Genomic DNA, 26,747 nt, shown 5'->3' with positions numbered 1-26,747 from the left:
TTTATCGTGGGATTACTTTTCTCTTAAATAATTTATCTCGGATGATTCTTGAATTTTTAAAAACCCAATACAATTTTTATTAGTTGTTGTTAAAGATTAGATAAATCTAATCTAACATAACTAAGAGACTGTTTCATCATCTTGTATATTATTAGAAATTCTATGTGGTAGTTTAGGGTATCAAATTAAGATTACGATTTGACTAGAAAATTATTAAATCTATATGAAAAAATTGTGGAGTATCGAATTTGTTAGATACTACTATTAATATCTAATCACTTTCGATAGAATTTTATGATCTTATGAAAAGATCATGGCAGTGATTTAAGAATAAGTTAATTTTTTTTTTGTTCTATTCTAAATATTGTTTTGAAAACAGTTGCAAGCAAAGGAGCCAGGTATTTATATTGGAATCACTGATTTTAATTTTAAAACGAACATTTATAAATACAAAAATAAAGCTTCATTCTAATTCAATCATTTAACAGTTTACAGCAAAAGTTAGTTGAAAATTATATTTAAATAAATATTGCTTCAAATAATTTCTGTGGTAATTCAGAATTCCATTTCCCAGTTAGGCTGAGATCAGCTGCAATTCTGCCAACTTCATCACATATCGTAGCTCCTCTGCCGTTTCCCACCACGGCTACGGTTACAGTGGGTGAAACCCGATCTATGTAAGGAAGGTCACTGGGGCTGTCACAAGTAACGCAGGTCTTACCTTTCACCTCCTCTACCTTAAGACCTGAAAGAAAAACTCGAGTGAATAACGAAACATTACGTCAAGTTAAACCAATAATAATTATAAAAAACATTTATTATTTTTAAAAAACGTTTTGAGAAATTTATGGGGCAAATTAATTAAGCATTCAGTAATTCATACTATGCTTATTTCTTCTCATCCTAAAATCTATTTCTATGAGTTAGATGATGCTTTTTAATGCATTAAAAACGCTTGTTTTAAATTTCTCGGGTACAAAGTATACAAAGAAAATATTGTTATTGTCAAAAAAATAAGAACACGAGATTTGACAAATCTCAGTTTCAAACCAAGTTGGGAATAATATATGTCTATTAACTTATTATGTATTAGACCTCAAAAATAAACCGTAATGTTTTCCATTGAATATATAATGGCTGATGGCAATTCGAAAATAAGTTCAAATTGCCACTCTCTGTAAACTCTCGGTATGGCAATTCGGGGAAAGTTTCTGCTATAGAAGTTTATGTCAAAAAGCACGCAAAAGGCAAGCTAGAAGCACGAATATTTTTTTATTACATGAGTGCAAATATATTTTTAATGCTTTTTTTTAATAAGTAATATAGAGACCTTGCTACTCGAATGAAAGTTACCCATTGAATATGAAATATATAAAGTATTATATATTTATACAGAAATATATATAACATATATACATATATAAATATGCAAGAATCAAAATGCATAATGTATATGTAATGTTGCCGGCGTCCTTGCACAGGGGTAGCGCATCTTCCCCGCGATCTGGGAGTCCCTAGATCGAAGCTCGGTTCGGGCATGGTTGTTCATCTGTGTTCTATCTGTGAGGTGTGTGAATGTGCCTCACTGTAAAAAGGGGTTGTGCAAACAAATGTGTGAGTTTCATCTTCATATGAGCTAGAAGTCAGACTTCTGCCCTCGGGTGCTCAGGGGTATTTACCCTCAGAAGCTACTGCACCTCCTTTCCGTGGTAACGCGGACACGACATCATCATACGTAATGCTTACCTGGAATAATACCGATGAGGAACTTTGAGTATTTGTCGAGCACTTCTTGATCTCCGTCACTCTTATACCATTCCTTGATTTCCTCCAGTGTATTCAATTCTGAATTTCTCTGTATACCCATGTGACCAATTTTCAAATACCAGTGACCTGAAAGAAATTACATGAAAGCATCGAAAACTTATTAAATCTGTTACAAAGTGCAATCAAATGAAAGTGGAACTGCTGTTCTGGTGGCTTTAAAGCACTTGCTGAAAATTTAAATTTTCCCTGTAGATAGAAGACTGAGGCGTCTTAGAAGAAATTTGAATATTATAAGTATTATGATGGCATGTCAGTGAGTAAAACAGAGTCTTCAGTGCAAGTGTGTAACTTCTGCTTCAGTAACAGGTGTTACTATTTCTCAAGAACAGGCCCAGTATACAGTACATGAGTTTTAATGGGAAAGATGATGCCAGTACAATTGGCAGTTGAAACCGAAAGGATAATGAGTGTAGAATGTGCAGTAATTTTTCGATAGCTCAAACATTTTTACTTATGGACATATGAGTACCGTTGACATGTCATGAATAAGTTAATAAAAGTATTTAATGTAATAATTGGTTTTGTATGGGATTAGAAGTGTGCAGCAGTTCACTATATATATATATATATATATATATATATATATATATATATATATATATATATATATATATATATATATATATATAACGGTAAATGTAATAAACTGGTGATTACGTGTAGTTACCAGTTTACATTGGTTATTATTATATTGGTGATAATGAATAATGATATGCAATTAATCAACAGATTCTTACTGTAACGTATATATATTCATTTCCAAGCATATTGAAAAGTAAATTTTAGTTTTACTTTCTTGATGACATAAATTGAATTACTGCGTTTGAAAGCTATTTGGAGGAGTCAATGGCGTAATGTTTTTCCTATTTAGAGCTTCAGTTTCACTAAAAGGCACATGTTGTCTGTTTATTATCAAATTTCTTTTGAAAATATTCTAAAATTTTACAGCTGGAATATTAGTCCCACTATGACATCAGCTCGCCTTTTACAGGCTAATCGTGATCCAACGGCCGATTTGTAAACTTTTAGGGATAGACATGTATTTAATAATTGAATTTTTTTTAAAAAATAAACTATTTTACGTTTTTAGCCAATCTTTAATCCAATTAATCACATTAGTCCTATTATTAATACTTTAAAAAATACAATAAAAAAGTCATTGTTTTATGATTAAAATTGGGGGGGGTGGCGGATTGAATGGGGTGAAATAAATGGGGTTAGCATGCAAATTATTTCAGAGTGCAATTAATAGTTTTTTAAAAAGAAAACTTAGAATATTTTAAGGAAATCAAAAATATTATTTCCAATTTTTTTATAGTTTAATCACTCAACAGCAGCAACAACAACAACAAAAAAAAAACATGAATCAGATATATCGTTTATACACAGAAAGATTAAACGCAGTGAACATCGGCGTGATGAATTAAATCATTTAATTACAAACTGGCATGCCGGCGTCCTGGCATAGGGGTAGCGCGTCTTCCCTGTGATCTGGGCGTCCCGGGTTTGAGTCCCGGTTTGGGCATGGTTGTTCTTCTGTTGTTCTATCTGTGAGATGTGTGAATGTGCCCTCCTGTAAAAAGGGGTTGTGCAAGCGAATGAATGATGCGTGAGTGGCAAAGTCGTACTCTTGGCCCTAGTTGGCGCTGCTATAAAAAATAAGAGACGTTCCCCCTCAGGCTTAAATCGCTGTCTTCGTAACAGCGGGCTTGTCAGTGGCAAGTGCCATAAGAAACAAACAAACAAACAAACTGGCATAGTATTTAATATATGATTATATTAAACATTTCATTAGTTCGAAATAAAAACCATTTCATCATAATATTTGTTCGAAATGTCTTCCTATCGTTGAAATATAGAACTGCACCCTCAATTTTTTTTCTTGCACATTATGCAGTATTACTGGCGTGATACATTCCATAACAAAACTGAACGTGGATTGCCTTTCGCAGACTTTAATTCTTCGTAATTCGAAAGGATATAATCTAGGGACTAAAACCTAGCAATTGCAAGGACAATCACTAAGAGTCCAATGGTATTAAAAGATTTATGAGCAACATGCTGAAACCATTTCCTTGACAAATGTCATTGCGAAGTAGATTGCTCTGAATAATAAAGATAAAATAGAAGTACATTTCGCTGAATTTAAAGTATTACAGAAGAAACATGGCTGATTTAAAATACTCTTTCCATTTTTAATATTAAACATTCACAGGCAAAAGCACTTTGTGTCTGTATGATCGCATTTTAAGAGGATTTTTTACTCCTCTAAAGTGACTAATGTGTGGATTAATGTTTTCTTTTCTTGTAAATTTGCAATCATTGTCTTACAAAATATCTTTCAAAATAGATGGATTAAGGAATTTCGTTGCGTGAATAAGCAACACCACTATCTCAGTTTCCCAAAGTTTACAAGCGTAAGGAAAATGAATATTTTAGATTTTTTTTCTCATCTTGTAGGACACATAAGGCATGTATATTTTTGATTTTATATTTTTGTGACTCAGCAGTTTGCGTTGCTAAAAAGAACTCTCATTATATCTTTCGTAAAAAAATATTTGAATTTATACCAAAAATGCAATATACTCAAAAGTTCATTTTATTAATTATTTTTCAACATTTCTAACAAGGATCAAGACATTACACATCCAGACACAGAATTAAGATTCTACTTCATGCGATGTCAAATTACTGCGAGTTTACTTTGACAAACAGAAGTTGTCATACTTCTTACTTTATCATGAGTGCTTTTGACGGATGGATTTGACTTACCAAATACCAAGTGGAATGCGTCAAAGGGTTAAGACAAAAACTTGTAGCAATAAAATACTTATCAGCATTCTAAAGAAGTGCTAAACAAAAAGATTCTTACCATCAGGATACCTAATCGGTGGTAGGATGTAAGCGCCTTTTGCAGCAGCCGGCATATCAGCTAAGTTACCCCTGTACATCATCAGGGTTGGCATAGAACTGAAAACAAAATGCATATACTTACTTTTTTTGTTTCTCTTTAGTATAATTCACTCATATATTGTTCAGTGACGTATGGGACTTATTTTTATTTATTTAAAGAGGAAAACATCTCCGAATTTTTTTTATACTTCCTTTTTTTTTTGTGTGTAAGATCAGTTTTTAATACTAGAACGTCAGTTGGTGTCGACTGGGCACTGGAGCCTGTTTAGTTTGTTCTCCTTTCCACATTTTAGCAGGGAATTTGAAAAGTTTTCGTGACTTTTAATCATTTTCCATGGTGATTACACATAAAAAGTTTTGTAGTTATAAGTTAATTAGGAGAGATTGTACAACTGAATATACCTAGAACGTCCGCTAGTGTCGTTTCGATACCAAGATAATTTATTATAATAAATAGTTGTTGTTCAACAAACGGCAGTTCACTAAGTAAAACAAACTTCCAAAAAAACCCCCATCGCACATTTGTTTCACTTTGAATGCAGTGTTATTGGATTCATAGCGGAAATGAATCAATTATTCTAAAATTGTTGTATCTAAGTGATTCGTTATACAGCATTTGCTTATCTGCTCTCAAAAAAATTTCATTAGATTTTCGAATCATGTACAGAGCAGACACTATGAAACGATGACTCGTAAAAAAGGTCTAAGCTCTGATGAAATTGCTAATTTGTTGAGAGAACTTTCTGAGAATGAATCGGATAATAGTGAGCTGTCTTGTTCTCATTTAGATTCCGATTAAAACATAAGATTGCGTGAAAGTGACTGCGAAGAATCTGAAGAAGTAATTTTTTTATAAGGGTGATGATATATGATAATTACATGAAATAATATTTAAAAAGTCTTAAAAGTAAACCCTGCTGAACAGTAGTCCTGCAATTATTTAGTTATTACAATTATTTTATATATTTTATATCGCGGTGTCGAAAAGACACCAGCGGATGTTTAATGGTAATCGAAATCCCGGATGTTCTAGTGTTAAATGTTATCTTTACTACTTTAATAACTCTGATTTAGATAAATTTTTATGATTATTATTTAAACATAAAAAAAGAAAATACTATAGAGTTACAAGGAATTAATACGAATATTTGCAGGATTTGCACCAATGATATAGAGTGGGAGTAAAAAAAAATGTAGAAGTTAATTTTTCACTTATAGATCCTTTTATTTCAAATACATTATAGACTTATGACATAAATTGTAAGAATTAAAATATATATACATTATAATATAGAAGAATTAGATAAAAATTCATTGCCATGTGTAACGCAGAACGGAATTTAAAATGTCCCCGCTCTTTTGGTTTGTATCATTATCAGATACAAATCCCAACTTCAGTTTTGATGTATTGCAACTAAAACAGTTTTTTTACTGATTAATAGATGTGCTAATAACCTTAAGCAAGAATAAATAGCAAAGGCCAATGAGCTAAGGGATGCATTTTTTTATCAGTCATTATATTTTTTATTCATGGATCAAATTGGAATTTATCGGTTATATTTCCGTTCAGCGCTTTTTTTATTTTGTATTTATCATTATATTTTTTATTGTCTAATGTTTCAAATCGATTTTTTTTCTCAAAGTGATTAGTTTTGTTTTCAATGCTCGTGAACATTATGAAAAAAGAAAATCTCTCCTCAAGAAGCAACATTTTTTATTGTTATTTAGTGCTTATATCTAAAATGTACTTCAAATAATATATATTTTCATTTCTTAGGGATATATATATATATATATATATATATATATATATATATATATATATATATATATATATATATATATATATATATATATATATATATATATAATTTCTAAACTCTGCCAATGGAATGAAATTTTCTACTGCAACTTTAGTTAGACAATGAATGAAAAACCTGAATTATTGGTGAGAAAACAACAGACCGTCTAGATAGTCACACTTTCTAGTTAATAAACATTTTAAATTTTAAACCAACTGTAATTATGAGAGAAAATAATTCAGGTAATCAAAAAATGCACCTGTATTTCGTGTTTAAAAAATGAACTGGTTAGTCTCAATGTCAATTTCAGTTTCCCAGATATTGCTTTCATCCCTCTAATATAATATAAAACTAAATAAAATGCTAAATATGTGTTTAGTTCTAGAATTTTTCGGGGGGGGGGGTAATATAAGGATTTGGTACCAGTAGGCAACCGTTGCTGGAAATGAGAATAATAATAATAAATATAAAGAAAAATAGAAAATCATTAATTTAAATAAGAGAAAGTATTCAAATGTACTATTGTATGATTACTAAAATAATTAGCAATTATATTTGGCTCAAACAAAGGCAGAATTTTCAGCGAACACTCAAAATCTGGCGATTTATTGATATAGAAACGAGAAATATATTGCTGATGATCAAAGCAAATTAAGTTGTTGGTAAAGTGGAAATGCCAAAAAAAAAAAAAAAAAAAAAAAAAAATCTTGCAAACATCAGAAGTGATGAACTCAAATATTATATGAAGAACTCGTAATGATTATGGGTTATACGTACGAATCAAATAAGAGAAACCATTCATATTTCAATCAAACCATAAAGAGCATCTATAACCTTCTAGAATCCATAATAAGGATTAAAATTTTGAAATAGCATTTTATTTTGTAATAAAATTTTTTTAATTTTTTTGTACAAAAAAGTGGACAAAAATACAAAGAACGAATAATAAATTTAGCTGAAAAAAATCTGAAATTAAACCCGGAAATAGGTTTTTTTTGTTATATAGGAGTGAATGGCGGTATCAGATGTTGGAAATTTTATATTTATCCTGTCAAAAATGAATAAAGTAATAATAATAAAAAAAAACGATCGTGTATGAAATTATTACTCCTAGCATTCAAAAATTGGGACTCCAAAATGATAACCATTTATAGTCCAACATAAAAAAATGTGGACGAATAAATACTAAATCGTACAGCTAACACTTTAGATAATCTTCCACTACTCTCAAATCTTATCTCCATTGTCTAATTTTGGGTATATCTTGATAACTAAACGCATCAGTAAATATTATAAAATAAGAGAAAGTTTATAAAAAACTATAATTGTTATAAATAGTTTGGAACTGACAAAAATAATCATGTCATCTATGCGTAGAAGACTAAAGGCAGAAACAAAATCCAAAGAAAAGCGTAAGAAACATTAATTTTTTCTTTTTATATTTTTTTTTCTCCATGTTATCTGCTTAATTTTTTGGACCCATAAAATTGGTTGTATTTCTAATTAAGATGAATTTTTTTAATAATATTTTGTTTTAATTGAATGCTTATAAACTATTAAATTCTATTTGACTATGTCCTATTCATTTACTTTACCATGTAAGTCAGTAATATGTTTAAAATAAAATACTTTATAAATGATACACGGATGTTAACTTTTTTATTTGAAAGTTTAAATTACAGGTTTTCCTTCACAAATTGACTATCAAAATTTTCTACCGAAGATTTGTTAATCAAGTAGATATCATGCACGTTTCTTCCTAAGTGCATGATATCTATTTCTTTCAATGAGTAATTATCGATTAATGTGTTATGGATTGTTTCTGCAACACTTAATAAACGCGATTATTAGTATGAGTTTATTTTTAAGAGACATACATATATGTAAAAATATAAAATCTCTAAGCCTTGTTTATACTAGCGATTAACTTTAAAATTTAATAATTACATAAATTTAATAATTTTTAACAATAAAAATAATTTTACTTTTAACAAACGTGTATTTTAATCCTCCGTGAATCTCAATCATCCTGGGCTTTTGAAGATCTCAAAATAACTCATGGGTATTAAATAAATTCCGAGCCGGCGTCCTGGCATGGGGTAGCGCGTCTTCCCCGTAACCTGGGCGTCCTGGGTTCGTGTCCCGGTTCGGGCACGGTTGTTCTTCATCTGTTCTATCTGTAAGATGCGTGAATGTGCCCTTCTGTGAAAAGGGGTTGTGCAAGTGAATGTGATGCGTGAGTAGCTAAGACGTACTCTTGGCGCTACTAAAACAAGAGACGCTCCCTTGGCTTAAAATCACTGACTTCATCAGCGAGCTTGTCCATGGCAAGTGCCATTATAAACAACAACAAATAAATTCCGTGATATATCTAGCCGGTTGCAATATTTTTTTCATAACTATAATAATTAGTTCTAATTAGAATGTAAATGAATGTTTAATAATAATTATTTAAATTTTAATGCGTTAACAATAGAATAAAACAATACAAAACGGATTAATCTAATCTGGTATATGTACCTATTAAATATTACAACTAATAGGAGGCTTACTGTTATTATTATTTTATATAGACTAACCTAGTTCATACTTTTAAAATTCAGGCACATCAAGAACATTATATTAGGAATTCAAATCATTTTGTTCCAATTGCAAATCATAAATGTCGCGTTCTCCTGTCTTGATTTTCGAACCTCACTGAAATGATGAGTCAGGAGTGAAATATCTATTATCTTGAAGTTCGGATTCGACTACGACTCCCGATACTATTATAGGGAACAGTTTTTAATTTCAATTTGGAGGCGAGTGTTATTTATTTCTTTAAAACTACTTAAATTATGTACGCTGTTTGTTAAATAATTAAATTGAAGTAGAATATATAACACTATGTCTGTGTGAATATTTTCTTATTTCATTCAGTTAGTAACATAAGCCAGAAAAATTTCACCTTAACTTTAACTTCAGTTAGTAACAAGTAGGTATCTGGCAGTAATACGGCTTTCTGTTTCCCGATTCAAGAATGTATGACAGCGAAAAAGTAAGTACCTATAACTTTTAACTACTGCAAAAACGCTGTTTTTAAATGATTGTTTTGTTATTTATTTTTATATTATAATTATTAGTTAGATGATTATTTTACATTTAAATGGTTTAATATAGAGTTGATTATAAATATCACAAAATGTATGTAAATATGCAAATTAGTCCGATAGCATTGACTCTAAAGAACCGGCAAAGTGGGAATTTAGGTGAAACCCTTTTCATTTGCTCACCTTTAATAATTTCGAGGCTCGCTAATCATTCGAATCTTCAGGATTATGCTGCATCTTATTAACGAGTTTTAAATAATAAACAAAGTGAAACTGGCCTTCATGAAGATCCAGTTATATTTACGAAAAAATTGCATCTACTTATTCTTGCCAATACTAGCAGATATATTACTTGGCTAGTCAAAATATCCAAATTTTTTATTTGCAAAATCTAAACCTGTGTTATCTTCATATATGCAATCGTGTAAAACAGTATAACATCATGTGAAAAAGCATAAAGTCTCGGAAAGCTACTATGATTTCAAACTAAGTACTTTTACTTGCTTATCGCTACCAAATAATAAACAAAAACATATTTATATAAAGCAAATTTGATATTTTTATAAATATGTAAAAATTATTAAAATCGGTGCATGACAGGCGGAAAAAAGTTTAAACTGTTGACTGCGTATTCTGAAAGAATAAATAAACCAAGAATGTATTTTGCACCCATTGCAGAAAAGAGTAAAAGTTTTTTGGATACAGAATTGTTTTATTTTTTATTTTTTTCCATTTAAATACCATACCGAGAGGATATAGTTATTAGAAAAATGAAAACGAGAAAATATTAGCTTTTAAAAATGCTTATTACCGTGGTACTTAAATTAATCGAAAAATTAGCAGATTGAAGACGGAAATGGATAGCTTTCTCATTCTAATAGCCATAAACCAATGGATAACAGCGACCATTAAGACCAAAATTAATTTCTTCAGGCTAAGAGAAGCAGAATCAGAGGGTTGCATGTTACAGATAAGATGAAATAATCTTTTATAAGCCATTCAATAAGAAACGCACTCATTTCTTAATATGTGTTTGATAAAATGTACACAATGTCAAGATATTCTATCTTGATATTGTGTGCAAGTTATGTCACCACTTCCAGAGCAGTGTATTTATTAATGCTTAAATTTTGACTTAAAACTTTTAATGGCAAGTAACAGTTGTTGATTTGGTTTTTCAGAAATAAAATGTTTTATTTAGAGGGAATTAAAATTTTTATTGGATGATCTGTGTAAATAAAACATTTTATATAAACCCAGTTCGATAGAGATTTGTCGTGGTTTGAACCCCATTTATCAGTGGACGATGTAACTGAAGTTGTTTCGTTTTGGTGAAACAAAAAATGGTTTCAATGCAATATTGGGACAAGTTGGCAGAAAATTTGTTACCGTTACTCCTCCATACATCTTTACAAATTTCGTGTTATTCAAAACCATGGATGTCGGAAAATGAAGGAAAAATTCATTTCCCATCTCGGAATCTTATCCTAAATCTAATTAAAAAATCTTTGAGATATTCTGAATTGAGATGCTTGAAAGATGAAGTGACAATACAGAAACAATGAAAAATTTCTGGAGCAACAATGTTATGGACATCTTCCAAGCTCAATCTGGTTTTATGGATGGACAAATAATACAAGTAATTGGGAAAAAAAGCTTCATATCAGTAATTAAAGAAGAAATAACTTTTCTGTATACCTTTTCCACCTTCAGTTCATAGGGATTTTTTTTTTTCTCTTAAGAAAAATTATTTAATTCTCATAAAATTGATTAAAATGTTTATATAATTTTTGATAAAGGAACTAAACTTAGATTTATTTTCAGTGTCATTTTATTATTCATGAATTATTTTCCCGTTTTATGATAATGATATATAATCTTGTCTCGCTACATCGAGTTTTCAAACATTATACCTTTTTCTCATGATTACGTAAGTAAAACACAACTTGTGAGTATTCCTCTGTATGATATGTTTTATTATTATTTTTTATTCAATGATTTCATTTTGATGATACCAGGTACGTCTAATACTATTGCAGGAATAAATTAATCCATAAATACACTTTTCTGGTGAGGATGTGGTTAAATCTTTTACATGCATATAAAAAGGGACTGATGGGCATGCAATTTGATCAGTGTGTCAGAGTAAAAATAGGGTGGTAAGATCAACGATCTTTTTTGCCAACAGGCACAATTTCAATGATGGATCAATGATGGAATTTTCCTTATCTTAATATATATAAATTACGTGTCACGTTGTTTGTCCGCGATGGACTCCTAAACTACTTAACCGATTTTAATCAAATTTGCACACCCTGTGCAGTTTGATCTAACTTAAAAGATAGGATAGCCCTTTTTCTGAATTTTTAATTAGAATTTTAATTATTAATTAAAAACTAACTTTCCCGCCAAAAAAATCTTTTCATTTTCCCCACCGCCAAATGAGTACGGCTTCAGTTTTTTTTCCCAACAGTCATGAGGCTAGGCTTAAGATTTTTCGGCTGATTATTTGAAACGATTCTATTTATTTTCTTAATGTTTGATGCCTTTAAAATTAAACATCGTTAATTAATCGATCTTTCAGATTCATTCTTAAGTACCTTTGAATTAAAATAAAACAGAATAAAGGAAATTAAAAATTTCTAATCTGCTTACCCCAACTGGCGTAGAAAAACTCATGCATTTGCGTTCCGTAACTGGCGTTGAAAATTCACGCATGCGCATTGTGTTCTGATTGTTGACTTGACAACCCTTATAAACGGATGATTTAAATTATTTTTAGGTTAATTGCATGTTTTTGTAATTAAATTATATTTATGTTAGTTATATATTTTTTGTATACGCTTATAGTTTTAAGAACATCGTTTTTTAAGTAGTTTTTTTTAACCTGTTTTCAACCGATTATTTTAAACGATTCGTTTTATTTTCTTAGTGTTTGATGCATTTAAAATTAAACATTGTTAATGAATCGTTCTGGTCATGATGAATCTGAGAATATTTTGTTGAGAAATTCTTGAAATATTACATAAATTAGGAAAGATATTCTTTAGTGCCCATAAAGTTTAAACGCTCAGTGACTGTTTTCAGTAATCATATTACAAAAAAATACTTTGTTTCAGTAAAAAATATTATTATATTAATTGCAGATTAATCCTTTCCACTTTAATTTATAGTATAATTTCTACGGGAACTAACAGAAAATTAGAGAGATATATATTACGTTATGACTGAAGGCGTTTATAATATTATGAGTGAATTATATATCAAAATTTGAAGTTTTAAGATATTTTGATGAAGAAGCTATTAAAGTAGGAATTGCATAAAATATTTAATTATTAAAATTTTAACGAACATTAAGATTGGAGAACCGGCTGGTCGCCAAAGGCGGCTAGTTATTTATAAAAATGAAAAATATCTATCAGAGAATTTTAAACGCAGATATATAAATAAAACGTTTGATATTGTGAATAATTTTTTTTTGTCTGTGTACTACAAAGTTTTGATAAAAACCAGAACAGAGTTTCATCACGTATTATTTAATGTCATCAAAAAATGAAAAAAAAAAAAAAATGTTGTGTATCTGTAAAAATAAAATTTTTCAAGGGTTTTACGTTTTTCACTTAGCAAGAAAACAGTGCCATTCGATGTCATTTTTCACCCAGTTGTTTGAAATTTTTGAGCGTAACCCGGGAACTTAGATATGTTGCAATAACCCCGATGGATAACTATTTGATTACGCATTCTGCCAATTTTTTATTGTACAAATTATGGAGCAACCATCATTAATGAAGAGCAGAGATGTTGACATAAAGTCCTGCTGTATCACCAACCGCATTGGAATCCAATTTAGCATATAATGCTGCAAAGTCTGTAATGCGTCAATACTTCCTTTCTGTGTTTCATTTGGTAACATATCAGAAAATGTATAAATTGATATATCTATCAAAAGGGGTAAGAAGTTTGTGGTATGCAAATTAGCAAAAAATTTATTTTGGATTCATCCATTTATAAACATGTGGTTAATTTTATTCGACTCCAAAGGCCGCAGTAGTTTGGTGTAAGGGCTCGATTCGGAACCGGAGGGTTTCAAGTTTGAACCAGATTCCACCGAAGAACCATCTGTAAGCGTGTTTGGTGCACGCTAAATCCGTCTGGACCAAACATCCTATTGCTGGTGTTGTGTAGAAGTTTGGAGAGAAGGGTGCCAGCTCAATTGCCGTCCTCGTCATCTGATCACGATTGAAAATTACGAGGTCCGTCCCAAACTAGCTCTAGTGTTGCTTTAAAAAGGCAAATTAATATAACTAAACTAAAATTTATTCGAATCCATGCCTGATGCAAAATTAACTCGTCGTGTTACAGTAAATATATTAGATATACAAAATTTTCTATTACAACCGAGCGATTTTTCTTCCAAAAATTGTGGCGTGGTCAATTCAGTTTTGCATATTTTATCAAATCCAGTGTCCTCAGATTGTTTGGCTCGCTTTTACTCGTATATTTTAAATATATAGGACTTGATAAATGAAAAAAACTTTTTAAAACTTTTTTTAAATTTCTGAAGCCATTGGTTTCGTTTGAAATATTTGAAATTTTAGTTTAATAACGTTAAATCGGCATATTTTTTTAAATTTTAACATTTTTATAGTTGTAATATTATAATTTTGCCGATGCGTGGCCGAAATGAAGATACTTTTGATATTTTAACTTCGATTTATTTCCTCACGGGAGGCATATTATGTACAAGGAAGCGATGATAAAATGATGTATTTTTACATTCCGATCTGAGTTAGGTGGATGAAGTTTTTCCCTTTATTGGTTTTATCATTAAATTCTGATAGGGATTTCTTTGCCACGTATCGATTTAGGCAAGGGAATCTTGGGTATCTTTGAAAGGTATAAGCAGTATTAGGGATTTTTATCCCTTCATTCGGAGCGTAGGGAAAGGCATAAGTCATCAGTTTTCTAGAGCGCGTGTTGAAAATAATTAAGAAGTGGGAATTAGAAGGCAGAAATAAGATATCGTTTTAGAATCAAAATATTGACTCATTTAAGATAGAAATTAGAAAATTAAGATTTAAATTAAGATATATCATTACATATGTTTATATTTCATTAGAAGCTGCTTTTATATTTTATGTAAAATAAATTATGAATGGTGCATTATACTGATTTGTCCAAAATTGGTGCTTGAGTTAAATGGAATATCAATACACGCGCACGCACGCCTAAATATAGAGTAATGCATGATCAAAACAATGGAATTAAAGAAACAGACAACTCTAACATCGGAATATTCAAATGAATTTTAAGTGAAATTTGGTGACATTTTCCAATGGGGCAGTAGAAAGCTAGATTTTCAATAAGAAAAAGAAGAAAGGAAAATGCACAATTGATTGTTACCCTAATCTGTTCTTTTCTCCTTCCGATATCCTCATCATGACAGCTGTTTCTCTCTTCACTTGAATTTTTAATTTCTTCTTCAAAGGATCAAACTTCTTGAATGCAGTAAATGCACCGGTGCAGAATAGGATTTTCTTTGCTTTTAGTACATGCCCTTTCTTCGTTATTATCTGCGAAACAAAATAAAATTGGAGAAACTCGAATTTTAAATATTCGAATATGTTAAAAATACTTGGCTCAAGTGATTGATCACAATAGAAATATTTTGTGCTAATTTGCATAATATAGTATTTATATGCTTATAGTGGAAGATGGTTAAATAGGTGAATGAATTATAAAGTAATGAATATTTAAACAAAGGTAGGTTTGCAGCAAAATCATGCAAAACCATATAGACCACAGGAGGTAGACAAGACTTCTATACCAGATAAGACCTTATTGTTTTCAAACTCCTAGCATAACAGCTTTAATTCATGTTAAAAGGAATTAAAATACTTAGAAGTTTAAGGTTCTTGATTCGTTTGCCAGAATATGTACATTTAAATATGAGCGTAGTAATTTAGCCTTTTAAACAGCAAACTAATTCAGTCATTTATAATTTTTTAATAATGCAGTAATATCGCCTATTTAGTGCCTTTGGCTACCAATGGTTCTCCCAGAATTTAAAATGTATTAATTTAGTCTAGGCGTTTTCTTGTTAAAATAATTAAATCCAAAGTAAGACGACATAAATATTTAATATTTATATGGCATTAAATATAACGATCGAAGATTAACAAAAGTAACGCTAATGCGTATATCAAAAATCTCGAACAAAAGTAAGTCATCAACATAGAGTTGAGTTGCGCACAGCACTTCTAAATTCAATAATAAAATGTTTCAAGTTGCACGTGAGTTTCATTTTGCTTCTTCGTTGCCCCACACCATGAAAATGTTTGTAAAATTTCATGAAGTAAATAAATGCATAAATCAAAAGCAGGAAAGGTTTCTGCACAAATCTATCGCCCTACTCATGCCTGTTCATGGAGCAGCAACACTGTACACATCAGCATCTATATAAATGGCTCTAAAATTATCTTCAAGACCCTTCTCCCTCTCGATCATCGATACTAATGGCAGCTTTCTATTAGGAATTCTACCCTATTTTATTTTTAGTAGAAACTTGAGCATAAAGCCCACCTAACATCACTTTAAGACCAAATCTCTCTGGATGAAAATAAAGTTTCAACAATTCCTCCTTATCAATATCATCTAATAAGATGTGTGGGAACAGTAAAATAACAAAATGGTTGCCTCCAATTCCAAAGAAATAAGCCCAATAGCATGATAAAAAAATTTCCGATCTGCTAATATCCCTTGGGTTAACCCTTTAAAGGGCTATTTATTTCAAGTCATATTTTAAAATATTTTTAGGCTTGAAATTAGAATAAGAAAAGGGATTCATTTAGCTTATGAGATAAATTTAATTTGATTCATTAATTAATTTGGTTAATAAATAAAGTAACAAATCAAGACACATCATTTTGTCTGAGATAAAGAACTGAAGCATCTAAGTTTCTGACTTACTAAAACAATGTGTCAGAACTTATGCCAACCTACATAATTTCATACAAAGATTGATAAATTTTGTGGGAAGCATACTTCCCACAGCCTTAGAAAGGGTTAAGACCCATGTGGGAAATATTGTTAATAAAGAACCCACTCAAGTTGGTGAAAACAGGAACTCAAGATGGCTAGAGCTCTACCAGTAATAAATCCTCATATATATTAAAAAATAAACTTTCGGGGGAGGGAGGGAGTCATGGTAGAAAAAATGTCAAGAATATTGGGATGAAGTCGGAATGTTTTAATTTTTTTTTATCACCATCTTAAAAGTAAGTTCTCATCCGATGAATTGGATGAAGGAAGATCTCTTATTTACTCAGCCTTAACCGTTTCTTACCTACCTCAAAAAATTTAATTTGTGCATACGGACGTATTGGAATTGCAATTCCTACGCCATTGAATTCATTCTCCTGATCATATGGCAACTTAGGAAAACTGCATCATGTATCCTACTAAAAAGGCTTAGGAGAGCAGCCATTCTTAGCAAACTATTTGCTTTAATATTTAAAATAAAACTCCTTTATTATTTTTTAATTTATTGTTGTAGTTTCAGGACAAATATCGCAATGAGCTTTATATTTCTCTGAGCTATTAGTGCATATTTTTTATTTCACGAACCTCCGATTTACATATTGTTGTAATTAGTAATGACTGGTATTAACGCAGGATGTTCAAATACTTTTCTTTCCACCTATCTTTTCCAGACAGTGTAATAAGCTAATCTGTAGTTTTGTCATATATAATTAAAAGTAGCATAATGTAGCCATAGCCATTACGGTTACAGGCATAAGGGCATATGCTCTATCCTTAAATATTGACTCAAAAAAGGTCTTAAAGTATTTCTTTGATATTTAGCAGTTTAGATAAAATTTTCGAAAATGAGTGGCCGAACTTTTGCTATCGCATCCTTAGTAAACATTAATTGGTTTATTTCAATCACCAATTAATTCAGTTTAGATATTTCATTCAATTCGGAAATAAATAGGGACATCCCCAAACATATGGTAAGGAACTCATATTTCTCAATTTTTACTACATATGTTGTGGAGTATTCCTAGATATTTTACATTAATTACAATTTAGTTACAATTTTGTAACTAAAATTAACTGTAGATTTTATCAGATTAATTTTTTCCTCGAGGGTGACTCCTTCCCGTTGTTACTAATAGTATTAGAGATGAATGTACGTGTTGGCTATCTACAAGTCGGATCATTTGACCTGCAGCTTCTAAATTGATACATATGTATTTTGTTATACATATGTATATGTATTTGACCTGCAGCTTCTAAATTGATACATATGTATTCTGAAGAGTAAGAATGTGCACCTTAGAAATTTTAACTGAAAAATAGACTCGATTGAATTTTTTTCACTCAAGCTTACAAAAATATTCCCACACTAAAGTGATTTTTATAGAGTTTTAAAGTCCGAAAAGTTATCGTTTCAATAATGACACTTTAGCTACTGTAAAATTCTTTAGTTTAGATTTAATTAATTTTTAAATATATCTTACAACAATATTTGCATTGTTGCGAATATAACCGAAATCGTTTTCATTATTGTATCAAGTATTTTATTGCGTGATTTTTTTCCATTGATGAAATCCAAAGATCGCGGACATAATAGCGCTACGTTATTATGGAATTGGTTCTTTATTTAAAAAGTTTATAGATATATAATGAACAATGAATGAAATGCAAGAATATAAAGTAACATGGATGGAATTATATATATATGGAATATAAAGTAACATTGATGGAATTATATATATATGGAATATAAAGTAACATTGATGGAATCAGGAACATGAAGTTTTATCTAAACAATTTAAATGAAATTAAATATAACCAATATCTCTGGCGAATCAGCTGGTCGCTAAAGGCGACTTGCTATTAATAAAGATTTTTTTAATGAAACTAATATTCCATGAGAAAACAGTAATCAAATGTTATGTGTTTCAGGAGAAGAACGAATGTTTGAAGTGCAAGTACCTGGTGTGCTCCGTCTTTAAAATCCTTCACTTCTTCCGCCACATCGTCCACAATGTGGCATCCCTGCAAGTGTGCTATTTTCTTTTGGGCCTCTACCATGCCTCTGGCTTTGATGTATCCGGCTCTGTCATCGGCGAATAACGGATGATCACAGTCTTCTAGCTTCAGGTATGGAAATCTGATTTTAAAAATGAATGGATGGTTAAGATTAATTATAAACATACTCTGAAGAAGCGATATTTACTAGGTGACATATTGTTTTTCGAAACGAAATTCTCATCATTATATATCACCAATCATCATGTAATGTATGTACTGTGTAAAATTTTTTCTATTGTTTATACATTTTTTTATTTGCAATTTTTTACTTAGGATCAGGAAAATTTATTGAGCATCTTCTAATCATTCAGACATTTGTCATAATCATGAACATATGCATCATTTGTGAGCAAAAATAATGAAAAATATTTATATACTCGCTGTTAATAATTCTCTTATTTTTAAAAATTATTTTATGCTTTTTTAGACTGTATTTAAAATTCATCAATACACATATTATGAAATTTCTTCCTAATTTTTTTCCGAACAGGCACAATTTATATGGAATTAAAACTTTAATTATTGAGAAATAACTCAAGAAAGTATTAAAATAATGCATTGTCATTGAAAATTCAGACGTACAAGATTAAAAAAATTTAGATCATCATTTTTTATGGAAATGCATTTGAACAAGAAAATGAATTAAATTGAATAATTCTATTAGAAAGTTTCAATTTAAAATCAAAAATGGGAATCACCTTTGTTTCATAATATCTTCTTTAGAAAGGTCAATGTAATTTACATCGTGCATTTCAAATCCTTGCAATAATTTATAGAAAAAACTTGTATCTCGCTCTGCTGTAAAGATGGTGCCAACGGGAGAGAAAATATTAATACCTAAAAAAGAACACAAAATCGGATGATTTTTTCATATAATTTTTTAAATAAAGATATTCTCTAAATTCAGTCAAATCCCCATTTCTTAATTTTAAACTTATATTTATTTATTTATCTACAAAGCATTACAAATATGTTACATAAATAATAAAACTCAAAGCGATTTTTCTTACACTGAATGAAATATCCCAAATGTGAAAATGTTTGTGAACAGTTTATTTTTCCATTTTTTTTTCTTATTTGCTAATTTTTGCCGAAAATATTTTCGTGGCCTAGTATTCATTTGAAAATATTAGCCATGATCTCAACTAGACATATTTTGAAGCAGAAAAAATGAATTATTAACAAACGGAAACTAATATTTTAATTTAATGCAGGTTTTTCGGTGAAATTTTAAAGGTATTTTGTATCCGTATGATTTTGTTAACATATTAATGAAAAATCTGACAAAATTATATATTGATTTATTATTATTATTATTGTAGGTTTGCCTTTAGGTTCGTAAAATATTTTTATTTATTGGATTGAATTTAAGTTTGTTAGCTACAGTTTAAAAAATCCAGTTTAAAATAATATGGTTATGTACAAATATGCATTTCAGCATTAAAACGAGTATAAATGTATGGTGTCGCACATCTGTAAAATTTAAAACAAAGTTGGATAAAAAATTCATTATTTCATGTTTATATTTAAAAATTTCTCTGCTCGCTTGGCGAAGAAATTGTCTTGTGATAGAAGAATTAATCGTGTGGTAGTGTGAATCTTTGCTCTGTCTCGGTACAATAACCATATCACTAACCCCAGAAATAGCACCCCGGCAGTTAATGCTTCAATTAAATGCAGGAAACATATGATGTCGAAAATTCACACTTTCTCCGGTTGATATTTCATTTTAATGATTTGAAAATACACAAAAATCGATAAAATTTTTAAATTATTAAAATGCATTGTCTTGTAGAACATTAAATTCTCTTTTAAATACAAAATATTATACCTGAACGTTTTATTCTGATATGTAAAAATGCTTAACGAATATACTTCAAGGTGATTGCTTAAAGAAATCATAATATATAAGCTATAATAAATGTATAAAATTTCTCACCCGATAATTTCTCGATTTCTCGGAATCTCTTTATTGTGTTTCGTACCAATACCTGCATCACGGGACTTGCGTACGCTATGTGAACAATTCTTCCTTCGTCGTAGTGAGAACTCAGAATGTCTCGAGTTTCCCTCTCATCTTCCTATCAAAATATACCCGAAACAAATTAGATAAAATCCTTACTCATTTACCATATTTGTATTAATATAGCACTCGTTTCCAATATTTGTTATCAGTAGAATTACAAGCTTTTTCGATGCTTTATAGACGCACACTTTCGACAAATTATTCAATTTTCGTCCTAACTAATAATTTAAATTAAAAAATTGTAATTTTTTATTCATTCCTTATCATAAACCCACTCGTGTGGCGTGGAAGTTTGGAGAGGGGAAACCAGCTCATTTGTCGTCTTCGTCATTTGATTGCGGTTAAAAAATATGAGGTCCGTGCCAAAATAGCCCTAGTGTTGCTTTAAAAGGGGTCGTTAATATAACTGAACTAAACTAATTTATAATAAACCTTATCAGCAAGAAACAGGTGAAACTGATACTATTCCTACCGTGATAATTTTCTATCCATAAATTAAAAGAAGCTTCCAAAATCAATATTAGCAAGTAAAAATACAGATCTTAGATTGTTTTTGTGAAAATATCATTATAAATTTAATTAGACAAATAAAATATTGAAAAGAAAGTGATTTATATCGATTTACAATAAGAGATTCAGATTGTATAATGGTTATGGCTAAAACCTCATCATTTAATCTTCTGTCACTAATGTAAAATATAACAAAAGTGCCTCAAACGTCTCACAGTACAATCCTGGATCCTTATTGTATTTCATCTGTTTAAATTTTAAACGATATATAGATTTTAATTCTACATTTTAAAAGTCATTTCAGTTTCATTCCACATTTCATAGAATTTTATATTTTTAGAACATCTGCTTCTTCTAGAAATTTTTTACCGTGATCATAACATTCGAAAAAATTACTTAAAATACTCAATAATATCATCAAACTGTGTGACGAGTATCTGAAGTTCTCCAGCGAATAAGGAAGAAATTGGAATGGTGCGATTGCAATTCCAATGTTTTTAAATAAATATTTGGTAAATTCACAGAATATGGGAATTTCTGGTCTGTTCGAGAAAAAGAGATTAAATGAAATGCTATAATTTCTGTATAATTATACAATTATACAAATACTATCTATAATAAATATAATTTCTTTGTATTTATTACAAAAATACCAACGCATGCCTTTTGTTTAAGCTCAATTCATCGCGTCGCCCTGGAATTGCGAACTAGAAAACTTCTGATGGGTTTTTGTGTGAGCTGGATCAGTGATACTCTTGTATCACGGTTTAACATAAGGTTAAGTACTAGTATAAAAATCAACCTTAAATTCTGAATATATTTCTTCTTGATATATTAATGTATTTTAGAAATTTTTCAAAATACATTATCACTAGAAAAAGTAATTATATTTGAACATATATATCAGAATCAGTCAAATGCGAACTTTCATCGAAAAAATTTTTTATACAATTATCCTCATCACTAAAATCACTTTCTGCTTCATTTAAAAGTCTCTGGAGCTCTGCTTCTTAACGACAATCAGTAGATTGAACGATATTTTGTGGACCAAATTTCAGAGTCATTTGCTAAGCCTTGTATAATAATAGTACACTAAACGAAAGGTGCGGTCTCGCAGGCGTCGTGCAAATAAATATCTGAAACATTAAAAAAAGCATCCGCACAAACCGGTTGAAAAAGTTCACGAGTAGTGAAGGTCACGAAAAAGAAGCTACAGGGTCAATCCATTCGATTGTGATAAAAAGTGAATAGGTGTGACCAAAAGTCTGTCCTTAGTGGTCTGAGATACCGCACCGCCCCAGTTAAGGATTAATCAAATCAATCAATTCGATATATCTTTGTTGAGTTTATTAATAAACTATTAAAAACGAATGCAATCCATTTCATTTATTGAACTAGTGACAATAACTCTTAAGCAATTTACAGAAATAATTCTGCAGTAAGCTCCAAAAACGTATAGTATTTATTATTCGATTAGCATGGTCATTTGCTTTATCTCTGCAAACTATATTTCAACAAAAATATGTTCTTTTTTTCGTTACTATGTATAACAAAACTTACTTTAGGTTCACTGGGCCCGATTAAGCAGACTTTCACTGCTGAATGAGCCGATGCATGCCTGGCAGCTGCAGATCCATACATGCCAGCGCCGATAATGCATAAATCGAAAATTTTAGGTTGCATCGTCTTACCTACGGAATACAGATCAGACATGCATGATGTATATATAATTTCATTCCCCATTATTAAGAAAATAGAAATAATTCCTTAGACCTTAAATAAAAGTTCATTTAAAGAACTGGAAATATCCTTATATAACAAATAATAACATTCTAAACACTAAGCCCTATGTATTACATAAATTAATGCTCTCTTGCAATAGCTGTAGTCATATATATATATATATATATATATATATATATATATATATATATATGAGGTAATCGATAAATCCTTTTATGAATAAAAAAAATTGCAATATTTATCAAGTTGATATAAATTTTCTGTTGAAATTTTAGAATGTTAAGGAATTTTTATTTCTGTTTTCGAAAAACGAAAGTCATTCACATATTGATAACTGTTTAAAATGTTTTTATACACATTGTTTAAACATAACGACTTGAATCAACGGCATTTATGGTTTTCCATGTTTTAAAAATGACATTTGATTCCGTTTTATTGTTTCGTTTCCATCGTTCCGGTTTTATGATTTCCTTATCGCATTTTCCATTTATTTCTTTCCGATTGATCCGAGTTCTGATAATTAAAGCAAGAATAAAATGTACCTCTTTCTAGCAACTGTTTTGACCTCTTCGGAAAATGTGTATCTAAATTTTCATAAATATTTATCTATATTTATACAAAGTATACAGGGTGTCTCAAAAACCTTGACAGCGGCTTTTATTCCTTAAATATTTATCAAGGTTTTTAAGACACCCTGTATATTTCAACTTATAATAAAGCTCAATCTGTGTGTGTGTGTGTGCGCGAGCACTCTACAGGCCAGACCGTTCGATCTACAGCTATCAAATTTGCCACGTGTATACTTTGGAGGTCGGGAATTTGCACCTTGGAGTGCTTTTTTTTGTATTTTTAATTTCAATTAATTAAAAAATTAATCGAAATTTCGACGTGTTTTTCAAACTTCCGGACCTATTCGAAGATGATTTTTACATCTAGTTAAAGTTCAAAAAAATACCAATACCAATATTTAATAATACCAATATTTTAATCTATTAAGTTCCTTTTTTAATGAATTAAAAAAAAAATATTTTAACTATATTTTTTAACAATTTATTTTGCACAAAATAAAAATGAAATTAAAACTACACGAGCACGTTTCGCGTGCACGAAGAAAAAAATTAGTCTTTATCAACGAATTGCCATCACATTGATAAAAGCTGAAATTAAAAAATTGGCTAACTATTTATATATTAAACGCATTAAATAAATAAATGTGCAGTTTTCTGCGTGTGTCTATATAAAATGAAATAAATAAGAGATATAATATTTTCTAAAAAATAAGACAAGACAAAGTTCTCTATGATATTTTATAATACCTACATTATTAAATCAGTAAATCAGCTTCATTTAAGGCAAATTTAGTTTAATGTATATTTTTTCAATTCAAGGCCCCACGGCTAATTTATAAACCCTTAATATTAGAAATGCATGTGTTAAAATTGTCTACATGGAGTAAGTAACTATATTTTATGTAACTTGAGTCATTAAATGCTCTAATAAATTACAAATGTTTAGCTTTTGTCTAGATCCTCTGTTCTGTGAATTATATTTAACGATATTGTTGAGATACTAACCTGTATTTTTACATGTAAAAAAGCTGAATGTGTGTGTATATTGGCGCTCTGCAGGCCAGACTGTTTGACTTATAGCTACAAAATTTGGCACAGATGTATCTTAGAAATGTGCACTTCGGAGCGATTGTTTACATTTTTAATTAAAATTGTAATTAAAAATTAAGCAAAATTTTGGCGTTTTTTCGCTATAACTTCCGAAAATATTTCGGCACAAAATCGATTTTTATATCATATTGTCCCCCCCCCCCATTATATATATCATAAAGTCCCCAAAATGTCATTTTTAATGACACTAATGTTTTAACCTATAAATTAAATTTCTATTTTTAATGAGTTTTTTTAAAAAAATAATTTAATCATATTTTTCAACAATTTATTTCGCACAAAATAAAAATAAAATTTAAGCTGCACGCGCACGCTACGCGTCATTTCTAAAATTTAGCTTTTATCTACGTGTTGTAATCAAACTGAAGAAAGCTCAAATTTAAAAAGTAAGTTAATTTTTATTGCAAATTAAATATATTAAATATATAAATGTGCAGTTTTCCAGCATACGTCTGTATGAAAGGAAATGAAATAAATATAAAATATATTTCCTAAAGAGTAAATGCAAGGAAAAATTTTCTGTTTAATGATACCTATATTACTAATTTAATAAAGCAGTTTTATTTAAGGCGAATATGGTTTATATATACAAGATATCCATTCTAATCAGAGTCCAACAACTAATTTGTAAACCTTTACTGATCGGCATACATCTGCTAATAAAAGGGTCTAAATGAAATAAAATAATTAGATTTAAATGTGACTTGAGTCAATAAATGGTCTGATGAATTACGAATTAAATTTTTTTTTTTACATATATCGTCTGCCCTGTGAATCAAATTTAACAAACTATTCTCGGGGCGCTAATATTTTAAATAAAAAGAGTTGCTCTCTAATCAATTAAATCAATCGCTAAAGCTGACCAATTTATGGAAATTTGAATATTCCATTCTGTTTTATGAAAATGGGCGATTTTAGACCACTTCATCTACTGTATCAAAGAGTCAAAGGTTTCTTAAGAGTGATTGGCCTAGATAAATGAAAATGTATATTGTTCTAATTGTATATTCAAAGCTTACTAAATCGATCAAATTCAATCGCAAAAGATAGGAGCATTCATTTATTTAAATGTTGGAGTGTCAAGAATATTTTGCAGTATATGGTTCCTCAGGACCGAGGGCCAGTCTAAGATTTAAACTTTATAATTTTATAGACCAAAAAAAAAAATTATATTATTGACATTTAAATACTTTTGAAAATAAAACTAAAAATTGTATTTTAAGATGAATCCGTGAAATTATTTTTTGAATAATTCTTTGAGATATAATAAATTATGAAAATTATTCTGTAGTTCATAAAAAAAAACTTCAATGCTGAATAACTCTGTTTCAGTTCTGATATTTTTCCTTAAAAAAATGACACCTGCTTGCTTTCAGTAAATTACAGGTCTTTATATTAATAGCAATTTAATCATTTCCACTTTAATTAAAAATGGAATTTTACGGGCACTTATAGAAGATTAGAGATAGAAATGTAGTACTATGAACAGAACAGCTTAAGGCCTAAATAATAGTATAAGTAAACTATATTTTAAGTTAAAAATTATATTTTAAAATTTTTAGTTAAAAATATTTTGCTGACATACCTATTACGAGATCAAATTACATAAAATATTTAATTGAAAATTTTAGTGAACATTAATACTGGCGAACAAGATGATCGCAAGAGGCGGCTAGTATTATATAAATATAATAAATAATTAATTATAAATATAATAATTAAACAATTATTATATAAATGTAATAATTGTCATTGAATAAAGTCATGACTCATAATGTTTTACTTTTTCCATGACGAGCATACTCGTCAAAAACAGTTAACTGGTAAAATATGGATTATGAATTGAAGATTAATAATTAATTTTAAACTATATATAACATCTTACCTCTTTTTTCTCCCACAGCCAAAATAAAACGTACTGAAATCGGAATTTAATATTTATAGCTAATTAAATAATATCAAGCTTGATAAATATATATATATATATATATCTTTTTGAATCTGATAACTGGCAGAATTCGTTACTAGTTATTTTCCGAGGAAGGTGTTGTCTAAACAA

At 29.6% G+C, this 26,747-nt stretch overlaps 1 protein-coding gene across 1 annotated transcript; it reads right to left on the bottom strand.

Annotated features, from left to right (window-relative positions):
* Positions 1–421: 421 nt before the first annotated feature.
* On the bottom strand, positions 422–26,747 carry LOC129981280 (uncharacterized). Its single transcript, XM_056092052.1, has 9 exons — positions 26,574–26,747; positions 22,827–22,957; positions 20,670–20,811; positions 19,429–19,567; positions 18,632–18,809; positions 15,035–15,204; positions 4,700–4,797; positions 1,747–1,893; positions 422–745 (listed from the first exon to the last, which is right to left on the bottom strand). The coding sequence occupies exons 2-9, from the start codon at positions 22,947–22,949 to the stop codon at positions 519–521; spliced, it is 1,224 nt and encodes a 407-aa protein (XP_055948027.1). The 5' UTR covers positions 22,950–22,957; positions 26,574–26,747; the 3' UTR covers positions 422–518.

Source organism: Argiope bruennichi, chromosome 8 (assembly GCF_947563725.1).
Source record: "Argiope bruennichi chromosome 8, qqArgBrue1.1, whole genome shotgun sequence".
Lineage (NCBI taxonomy): Eukaryota > Metazoa > Arthropoda > Arachnida > Araneae > Araneidae > Argiope > Argiope bruennichi.
Note: the sequence above shows the minus strand (reverse complement) of the source record. Positions and strands in the feature narration are given on the sequence as shown.